We start from the raw sequence: 11,343 nt of genomic DNA on the forward strand, positions 1-11,343 counted from the left end.
AAATGGGATGCATTAGAAAGGGTCTTCACAATAAGCCATACACATGCACGCTACATCTGTATGCGCCCCCAGTCTGGAGATGGTTAAAGATGGATTTTTAAGAACAAGCTTTGTATGCTTGCATCTTATTTTGTGATTGTTATGGACTCAAGAATGTGACAAAACAGTATGTCTTAGCTATGGCAACAGGCAACCAAAAAACCTTACAAAAATCTGCTAAGATAGCAGAAGATCATTGGAAGCAGCTTCAGGAGGGGTCTAGCAGGCTGCCCAGCACCTCCCAACAGGCAGAGAGAAGCCAGGAGGAAGCAACACTTCTCAATTAGGACAAGTGAGGTGCTCCTATTTGCCAACAACACACTTTTGTTCTCCTCCAGAAAAAATGGTTTGTAACATGGAGACTGCGTTCAGTTCTGTGTCTGAGGGGTCACAAGGTTTTTTCACGCCATCAGTCCCAGTGGCTGGTTCTCGATGGCTGTCCAGCAACAGTCGCATAACACATGCCACTCAAAACAGCTGAGCAGCAGAATGTAACCCTGCTTTCCCCATAGCTCCTTTACAATCCATCTGTGATACTGGCTCTCCCTGCCAACTTTTCAGTTTTAAGGAGTTCCCCATCACCTCAGGAAATCTCTCAGGCATCCGGTTATGATTAGCACCAGTTTCCTTCGCACTGCCAAAAGCAGTATGAACATCTGGTTCCTACCAAAATATCTTTCTGACCTTCCTTTTTTATTAAATTAATAACATTACTTGGGAGAAGTGATTCATGCATTGAATATAACTTCATCTGATGATGAAGTTCAACTTACTCATCATGAATGCAACCAAGCAGATGGAGTCTGAATCAAGCATCCTTTGTTCTGACCTAGAATCCTGCTCAAAGCAGGCAACCTCAGTGCATGCTCTACACCTGCCCCTAGAAGACCCTTCCCCACATCGCATGCTGTATTTGCAAGCCTCAGGAAGCCTCTGGGAATCCTGCAAGGCAAGAGCTGGACTCAAAGGTGAACAGATACGGCCACAGCTCTGATGGCAGGAGCTGTTCAGTTGCCCAATTTTCCAAATATCTTGAAAGCTCACATGGCACTTGGTGGCATGTTTTATATCAGACTTCAAAGCTCAGACAAGTATCAGACATTTCCAAGATATTTCTAGGTCATTTATCTGTCTAGGGTTTATTTAGGCAACATTTTATTCGCTTCAATATTTCCCCTGTTCCTGCACTTTTATTTCTTGCTCCAGCCTAGCTTAAAAGTTAAAATGAGTCTGCATAACATCCTCTTACACCATAACCCAGAAAAGCACTATCCCAATAATAAAATTACACTGCAATGATGTAACTGATTTTCCAAAACTGTGCTATCCAAACTGAGACAGACTTCAAGTTAGCCGTTGGCAAAGTCATCTGAACCTCGGGGAGCACAAATCAGCAATTCACAGTGAAGAGCTCCTGCAGGATTAGCACGATTCAGACGCTGTGCCCAGCTTCTGAAAGGCACGTTTACTCCAGAGACAACGCGTGCCTCGTGGCGACAAGTACTCACCATCACTGCTTCCCCTGAGCACTACATCTGGGGACGGTGTCTGCTGCGAGCGGGAGCCAAAGGAGTCCAGACTGTCAAAGGAATCATCTCTGCCGTGGCGCGGGGGGGAGAGGGAATCACTGCGCTCCGAGTCCCAGCAGTCTATGTAGCCGCTGTCCCGAATGCTGCGCTTTGGGCTCTCGATATCCTCTGTTTCCTACATGAAGTACAGTAGGTACCTCTTCAGAAAGAAGCCACTGACATACCAATGAGATTCATTACACATCACGTAACGCAGCATCTTCCAAAGTACTAAAAACCTCTTCCCCTGAAAAAGATTTCCTTGCTTTCTTCCCCCTCTCCCCTTCAAAACAAAAGTGCAAGCTTGCAATAAACCCAATTTTATGCTGATTAAGAGCAAAGTACGCTTATTAGATTAGATCTGTAAGCTGTGAAAAAGTTGCAACAACCAAGTTAATAAAGTGATCAAAACCAAGAGGAACCTGAAATGTGACTTGTCGTTCATAGTCCATAGCAGCAACAAAAGCACTACAATTCTAACATCACGCCTGCATCAGGTTTAAGTCTGCTGCTTTGCAAAGGATTCCCCCTCCCCTTGCCTATCTATTGTATCTGGCTGGGACACCAGCAGACAGCATTTGTTGCTGCTGCTTCAGCTCAGCAAAATAATGAAGCAGTGTGCCCCAGCCTCCCTCTACCTTGAAGAGAAATTCCTGTTATGAAAGAGGGATGTCTTTCTGAAGCAATCAGCAATGAAAAATATGCAAAATGCTTTTCCTGATGCCTCAGAAGAATTCAGTTGTGCTCTTTACTCTTTGCCAGCTCCTGGCTCTGGGGGATATGAAAGCGCTTGTAGCTGACCCACATGTTCAGAGCAGTGAGAACAATGGTTGTCTTTGACAACCCTGTGATTATAAATTCTTTCCAGTGCAAGCAGCACATACTAAAACACTGAAACTCCAGCAGAGGGAAAAGGTCAATAGAAGCCATCCTCACCCCTGTATTATAATAAATCCCTTGTTTTAGAGAGTGTCTTAACATTAATTACAATAGCACAGGCGGAGAAAAACAAAAATAACTTTTATTCAAAGATAAACCTGTTTTTTTTTTTCCCTCGACAGTAAGTAAAGTCAAAAATGTGGGTGCCATTATCAGACTGACATTTTGTGACCCAAAGAGGTTGGAATGTGCTTTTTTTGTTGTTTCTCCTTTTCCTTCCAGAAGCACTTGAATATTAATTCCTAATTAAGAAGCACCCCCTGGTCACCACTCACTGGAGCACAAAAGCTACGTTCAGTTCGGCTCCCGCCAGCCCTGACTACCCAGGCATTACCCATCGTTGGCATAGCCAATGACGAGATCAGCCTCAAATGTCCCCATGTGCTCTGGCACCTCTGCGACAAAGTACATTTGCAGGAGGAGAGCACTGCAGGAACATGCAAACAGGAGGCTCGAGGTGAGCTGGTGAGAGCGGACTCACCATCCTGCAGACTCCTCAGGAAGAAGGCTCAATTAATGCCACTAGCTATTATGCTGCCAAAATAGCACATTAAGGACAGCAGCGGATGTTTCCTAAGACCAAGCTAAACTGTGATAACGACAGTGAGTAACCTCACTTCAAACGAAATTAAAATATGTTCTAAAAACAAAACATATCTAACAAAGTATTAATTGAACCCTATGTAATTTCCTTCCCCACTCCTGCCTAGCACATGGGTTAAAATGCTCCCAGAAATGCCAGACAACAAAGATTTGTCTCCTAGAAATCTGCATGGGTTACACAGACCCAAGAACAAAACTAGAAATCCTATCAAACCCTGTTTGTGACATGATCCAAAATCCTTTTAAAATCCAAATTCCCTAAATCCCCTCGCTCTTCATACCAATCAGCTATTCTCAGTCCTCGGGCACACTTCCATTTTCCTGAACCACTGTGTCTGAGTGACACAGAAATGCTCAGCAGCCACAGGACTTAGGCAAAAAAGCCCCGTCCTGTGCTTGCTATCTTCCAGAGTTTGAAAACAGTCCAATTGTGAACTAATGAGTTCTGCAGGCCTTTCTTTCAAAAGCCTGTTTATGTTAATTCTGCATGCAGTTCACCAGGAATTAGGGGGCAGGCACCACGATGGCATCCTAGACTTTTGCAAACACGTCCTTTATGCCTTCCCCTTGGCAAACATCCCTCCCAGCCAAATGCTGTCTCACAAATGGGTACTTGTCCGGCCCTGAACGAACGTCATCTCCCACATGTTATCAGTGGGAAAAAGAAAGTGGTTATCTGCAGGACTGATAGCTCACAACAGCTCATTGCTTTTCACCTTATCGAATTAAAAACATAGTATGTCACCATACTATGGCAACGGTATGCTATGCCATTTTGTGGTAGCAGAAGGGTGGCTGTCCAGTGGAAGGTGCATTTCTGCAGGAAATGCCACCCCCTGAATATAATCAGAAACTATGAATGTTTTCTCACTGGGAACTTCCAGTTTGAAAGTAACAAAGAACACATATCCAAATAGTTAATAGAATTCGAAACAGAGGAATACAAATAAAATTAGAAATGAATAGTCTTTTTAGGATGGGAAGTAGAAAAAGATGAATCCAAGACAACTTGCATCTGAGCTGTCTTTTGATTTCCTTATTAAAAAACGAGAGCAGAGGGGATTTATAGTGGGAGAATCAAACCAGACAATTTATGGCAGATTTAATTATTAAATTCTGTGCAAAAAATTGCCTGTAGAGAATGTGATAAAGTGTCTTTTCAGCACTCAAGCTCAGCTATAAAGAACATGAGAGTGTTACACAGCGTGATTAACATGTTCAATTTTATAACCAAATCCTCTTCAAATTTAGAAGGAGAAAAGGCCACAACAGCTGATACAGAGTTCCGCAGGGGAACAGAAGCAGAACTCAATACGAGTTGCCAGTGACCCTCATTACCAGCACCAGCTGAACAGACTTTTCAGGACGGTGAAGTGCTCTGTTTTTACATTAAAGGAGTATATAGCTTTCAGTTTTTATGAGATCTCTGCTCTACTCCCAGTTCCAACATCTGCAACAAATCAAGTCCCAGTCTCTTGCTTTGTCTTCAACCTGCAGGCTCTGCCCTGCCTGCCAGGCGCTCTGCTGTGAGCTCTGCTGAGATCCCTTCCTCTGGGTCCTGTGCCTTTGTCCCACCAAATGCCCCTTCAGATGACTCGTTAGATGAGCAAATATGACATGGAGAAAAAGGAGTCTTATGTTGTCGATTAAATATTAAAAGAAAAAACTGGAGCACCATGCTGCTCTAACACTCTATCAACCTGCAACTTTTTCTGCCTTAGCTTCGATGGTCATCTTTGTTTTGCCTTCCAGATTACAAACTTTGGGGTGCGGACTGCTCCTTCCAGTACTGAGTTGAAAGCAACTCAACCATTAGCTCAATTTCTTTTGTGCTTAGTCTCAGTCGTACCACTCCTGTATTGCAAAGTCCTGAGTGTTAGTGAAAGCCCTTTCAAATGAAGACCAAAATAAACCTCTACAGACAAGGAGAAATGTCTCTTTCTTCACATTTCCACTTGCTCTGTACCCACAAATGGGGATGTTATCAATCTAACTGAGGTCCTCCTGTGCCACTAGCGTGTAGAAACTGATATCAATCAGCCAAATATCTTTTCCTGTCTAGGGGCAGGCCAACGCCAGCCCTCTGAAATCCAAGAGCAAGGAGCTGCAGCAGGTGCAGATGCAGGAGTTCAGAGTTTGGGGATGACAATGTGAAAAGAGTCTCCTGTGATCTCCAAACTTGTGGGATGGGAAGGAAGTGGCAGGCAGGAAGCTGTTTGAGGGCTGGCGAAGGTATCTGCACGCTACTTCATGAGCTACATGTCCAACATATGTAACATCAGAACCAGGTGCTTCTATCTTCTTCCATGTCTGCTGCATGCTTCTTCCAATCCCAGAAAATGCATGAATGGATACCAGTGCTAACCACTGCTGAGGCTGTAGGCATGCTGTAAGGCTCAGCCACAAGTCCCCAGATCTCTCTACAGCAACAGCAACTTTTCCTTTCCATCAGAGTTCAGCTTACCATAAGCCACCAAATCTGTTTTCAGTCAGAATTTAGAGCCTGCCAAAACACAGGTTCATCATAACCATGCCCTTCGTAAAGCACAATCTCTTCCTTCTACCCTTCAGCTTTATTTAGATACTTTGGTTTGATGCTTTATGTTACAACTTAAAAAAGAAAGAACTGCCCACGAGAATGAATGTTTTAAAGAAAATAAATCTCTTCTCTCCAAAGTCCCACCAGCCTACTTTTGAGTCTCAGCTCTTCAAGTTAAAGCTCTGTGTCATAAATGAAAATAATTCAAAACAAAAACTGTGGAAATGAAGATGACAGAGCCAGATGACAATTCTCAAGCCCTGTTTCACATCATCTGCTGCATCATTAATATCACCACAAAGCTGGCTGCCAGAGAAAGTCATGTTTATGGTTTGGTACAGTCAGAAACATTTTCAGAGGAGACAGGGGTTTACGAAGTAATTTGTACTCAAATCCACCACTTCTCTTACATTTAGCAACAAACGTTATTTATGGGAGTAATCATTTGAATTAAGTTTTTATTCCCAAAACATAACAAAAAGATAGATACCTTTCTCATTTGTGCCAGTAAACCTTCAAACTCCTTCAGGTTCAGGGTTGATCCACTATATGATGTGCAGCTGTTTGCTGCTTTTCCTAGCCAATAAATGGTGACTAATACCTGCAGAAGTGAATAAGAATTAATTGAGGCCATCCTCACAGTTACTTAGCTTAATTTACTTCCCTTAAGCATTTCTCGTTTATTCTAAACTGTCCAGTAGCACAAGACTTTGTTATAAATCTCAGTTGAAAGGGAAGAACCTGACAATGGTTAGGCATAAACACATCAGGCAACTATGAAAATTTAATCAGGCCAACAGAAGATGTAACTTAATACATTACATTCCTGGTATTTCTTATAAGAAATGGTCCTGTCACGTCTGCCTGGAAAGTAAACAGCAAAAATAAACCTGAATAGAAAAACCAGGCAAGAAATTTGAAACTGTCCAGAAAACACATCTGCAAATACGCCTCTTTGTACATACAACAGAAAAAAACCCAAACACCTAAAGGAGTACTTGTACTAGTGGTTCCTAATTGAAATAGTTATGATTAATGGGATAAGTAGAACATCTGAAATGTATTTCTGACCATTTCAAGGAAATAAAAGGTAGTTCATTTTTAAATCATCTTAATGTACTTTACCAGATGATATGGGAACATTTATTTCCAGTATTCTGCTAGCTTAAGAAATGCTCAGTGCAAGATTAATTGCAGGCCATGAGCATCTGATTGTTTCTAATATACTAAATAGGAAAGAGTTCATGGTTTCATTCAAGTTCTGACTTTACGTCTATCCATAAAACAAGATTCACTTCAAAACCAGCAGAGGAGAAATACCAAGAATTACACTTTCAAATGTTTATGTACCCTCTCCCCTTTAGGCAGCAAAGAAAATCTGATCTGACATAGCTGGTGCTGTGGTTGTTTTAGGGAAGGAGAAATTAAGATGCTCAGGATGGTCAAATCCAGCACCTCCAAAAGCACTGACATTTATGTCATGCAAGGAAAGCAAACAGTCCTATGGACCCACATGTGTCTTCTGTTATCGGGCAGCAATATCATTAATGGTACCTGTGAAACAGCTATTTGAACTGGAAACTGCTCATCAAAATTAATTCAGATTGGTGTTTTGCATTGGTTAAAAGTGTCAAATACCTCAGAACTTAGGGCATTTTCTCATATAATGCTCATTATTTCTGCCTATTCCATGGCATGGCAAAGCATTTAACTGCAGAATAAACAGGAAATATTTTGGTGTGGAAAGCTGGTGCAACCAATACTAAATTATAATTGCCTGTAACAGTTGCTATTAATGATCTCCCAGAAGTTGAATAAACTGAAATACAGTATTTTAAGTACTGACAGGTCCGTATAATGCACACTACAAAACAAAGTATGAAAGAGGAAGACAACCTGAGGGGATGAGGGGATGCAGCGACAGCTACCTCTGCCAGACTGCTCTTCCCTAAAACACACAACCAAATTCCATAGTACTTTCTCCTCAGTCACATATACTAGACTTCTGATGACCCTTTCTCCAACTTTCTCTAACGTCCCCATTTCTCATTCAAGTGTGATGTCCAAAGTCCCACACAGCATTGCAGCTGAGGCCCAGCTAGAAAGCACTGCATGTCATGCAGGTTGCCTGTTTGAAAACACAGTCGTGGTGCACTGTGTAAATAACATACACACCATGAAATTGCAGAATAACATTTATAATACACTTCAAAGTTTGGTTTTTTTTTTCCCCTCATTTTAAGAACTGCATACAAATTGACACTACTGTCATGAGAAAAAGGAGGTGGTTTTGCCAATACTCTTTTTTTTTTTCCTGGTGTTTTGATGGGAAAAAAAAGTATCTGAACTGTTTTCATTCAACAAACACTACTCAAGATGTAAAATCTCTTACAGTACATGTTCTCAAGTGAAAACACTATCATATCTCATATTCCTAGCAATGAGGAATGTGTCCAGTTCATTCTCCTGCTCAATACTCTGGTGAAAGTTGTGGTATTTCTATTTATTTCTTTTAGCATTTCATCACTCTCTCTCTTCTGCTTTTATCTGTGGCTTTTTTTTTCACCCCAAATAATGTCACATTTGCAAGCAATTCCGATTGGCTGCCAGCCGAGACTGCACTTATATGCACCTGGAAAATATACAACAAAGGTATATATTGCCTACAAACACACCGTAGAGGACGCTTTCGGAACTTTACTTTTAAAACAATACTTCTATACAAATACATATAGCCAGTGCCCATAAGGGTGCTAAAATGCCAATGCTAAACTCTTCTCCTATAACTTTGTGCGTTGGATGCAGAAGATACTACTTAAATGTTGGTGGGAAAGAGTTCTTTTGTTTTTCTTCTTCTACCTGCAGTCATGATTACTGGCTTGAAAAGTTATTAGGAAAAGGCCTTGGCATTTCCTAGCAGTCTATAGGGATATGAGCTAAATATAAAATTGAATTTATAGCAGTTTATGGTGTCTATAAAGAAGAGACAGCTTGTTAGGCTTTGGAATAACTAACTCTGACTCCAACAAAGTTTAGCCATTTTCTTTTCTACTTAACAATTACAGAATCTGTTATCGTTACCATTAGTTCAAACCAACAATAAATTAAAGATCAATGGAATTAGCCTTTCTGGGAAAATATTATTTATTTAGAAGAATGGGAAAGCTAGCATATATGACTGTAAAGACTGGTGTGCAGATCTAATGATCATTTTGTTTCATTTTAAATACTTTGTGCAAATTTCCTTTATGCCAGTATATTCATGTAATGCTGCAAGGACGTAGCCTCACGAGTGAATCAGACCATACCAGTGAAAGCCACAATTGACAGCACAGAGGTCAGATGGTTTGCTTCCTTATCTAACCAAAGATGGCTGCTCTGCCATAGCAGCTCTACCTAAGTTTCCAGTACAACTCAGTTAAGATTGGTATGTAGGAGGACATCTCACAAATACTCAGCTATACTTGTTTTTTACTGACACAGTTCTAGTAGAGTCAAATATATTAGATAAAAAATACTCCAAGTCACATACTTACATTTTTCAGCTTCCTACTACAGTCAACGTTCCTGGTTCACATGCACACACACGCACACACAAAAAAAAAAAGAAAAAAAAATTAGAATGCAGACCCACTTTTCAAGAGCATGTATGCAGCAGATCACGTTTTCCCCAATAAAAGTCTGCAGAATGCTTCTGCTAGCTAGAAAGACACGAGAGCTAAGAAGATGCAGTTCACACATTCATGTATTCATAACGTGGGAGTATTTTGTCACCATTATTTCAATCATTAAATGATACTTCTGGAAGTACAAAAAGAAAATGTGTTTATAACAGTTCTACAGTAAAGTAGGGCAGCGCCAAAAATATTTCCTTTAAACTGAGTTGCTGATTCGTTCAAAAAAGACTACAGTCCTCATTGCTAAAATCAACTTTGCAGTTATCCAGAAGTCGGATTTTGCTCAGTGATAAATCACGCAACTCATATAGATTCTGAAAGCAACTGAACATGCATATGACTCCAAGGAAATCAGTGAAAAATAGCAGGTGTTTCTGAGGATACAAAGAACAAAGCCGATAGATGAAGCAATAAAGATCCTGCCACAGACAGAACCTTTACAACAGAACCTGCTGTGTAAAGCACATTCTACTTTTTGGATGTATACTCTAGAATTCAGACTGGGCACCAACATTCATCAAAAAGAATAGAAGTTTGCAGAAACAATAAAGCAGAAAGTTCGCATAAACATAAACAACAGTTCAAAATTCAGCAGAGATACTGTTAGAAAAAAGGAACAAAGAAAACGTGTATCACATATAGGCGCTGAAAAGAGAATATTTCAGATTTAGCACAGATTGTTTCCTTATTACTATGTAATAGAATTGTCAATTACTTCTACTACAACATGATCCACTCCAGCATTAAATGTTACCTGACAAAAAAACAAAAATAAATGAACTTAAATTTGTGAGAATAACAAATTTGCCTAAATATAGGCAAAAACTAAAACCAGGAGTTTTTGATAACTTTTTTAAAGCCAAAATTGTATCAATCCATACCTATATGGTAAGAAATGTAAAACAGCCCTATTTTTTTAATAAAATAGTGGGAAAAAGTCTTGTTTAATAAATCAGGATGAAATTCTTTGCAGCATTAGCTCATAACCTTTATAAGTTGAATGATAAAAAAAAATAGATCTAATACATACTTCAATTAGCACTTAGCACGTATATGAAAAAAGTTAAAAACTGTCATTACATTTATCATGTGCAATAATACAATCTTTACTGTGTTCAAAAAAATAACCCAAGTGTCTTCAAAGAGGGAAAAAAACCACCTTCCTACTTTGAAATCTAGCTAGATGAAGACAGTCTCAAACATATTTCTCTGCAACAGTCATGGACTTGGCTTGTACACCTCACTCAGCTACTCAGCATGAACTTGGACAGTCCTGGGAAAACATTTGGCCCATTTCCACAGCTGCTTTCTCTGAAGAGTTGATGGGAGAAAGATATCCATGCCAGTGAGCCGCTTCACATCTCTTGAGCATCACAGTCAGCTATGGGCTGAGGCAGCTCTACAGTTTCTTATTCCTGGTGGAAAAGGCTCATGTGCTGGATAGCTCTCACTGGAGCTGCTACCAGCTGCTCTGCTATCCTCAACTACTAAAGATTCAGCTTCTTATAAGGACCATTTATCTCTGGTTCTATCTGTAGATTAGGGACTATTTTGCAACTCTCTGCAGCCACTCATTGTCAATATTTCATGTCACTTCATGTCAATGAAGAATATGGCAGTGTTACCAGATTTAGAACCAGGCTGGGAAAAGCTCACTGCAGACTCATTACATGGTCCTCTCTCAATGGCACGTACCAGAGCCAGAAACTTGGAAGGGAACAAAAAGTAGAAGACTGTTCCTCAAAGTAAAGAAGGCTGCCAAGGTGATTTTCAGAACCTTTGAATTTTCCCAGACAGTACTTGAACACCACGAAAACTTGCCCAGCTTTCAATGCCAGAAGGGAAAAAACTAGAATGCTGCTGAGATTTAGCAAATTGTTTCCATATACTTTTCTAAAATGCATATGTCTGACCAGGATTTCATTAGCGATCACTTTGGCCAAATGAAGGAAGACCATTTAATCAACTCAGCAGTATT

The 11,343-nt window shown here is 40.4% G+C and overlaps 1 protein-coding gene across 21 annotated transcripts in view; it reads right to left on the bottom strand.

Moving 5' to 3' along the window:
• The window catches only part of LIMCH1 (LIM and calponin homology domains 1), a 164,889-nt gene that overhangs the window by 57,222 nt on the left and 96,324 nt on the right, over positions 1–11,343 (bottom strand). For 20 of the 21 annotated variants that reach the window (XM_015285469.4, XM_015285467.3, XM_040699791.2 and 17 more), the window contains 3 exons: positions 9,225–9,255; positions 6,179–6,289; positions 1,548–1,743 (listed from right to left, as the gene is read on the bottom strand). In XM_015285469.4, the coding sequence (XP_015140955.2) occupies positions 1,548–1,743; positions 6,179–6,289; positions 9,225–9,255 (338 nt within the window). Of the gene's footprint in view, positions 1–1,547; positions 1,744–2,029; positions 2,381–6,178; positions 6,290–9,224; positions 9,256–11,343 lie in introns of those variants that run through there. The other variant, XM_015285468.4, reaches the window with a different exon arrangement.

The sequence above is a fragment of the Gallus gallus genome, chromosome 4 (genome assembly GCF_016699485.2).
Source record: "Gallus gallus isolate bGalGal1 chromosome 4, bGalGal1.mat.broiler.GRCg7b, whole genome shotgun sequence".
NCBI classification, from domain to species: Eukaryota; Metazoa; Chordata; class Aves; order Galliformes; family Phasianidae; genus Gallus; species Gallus gallus.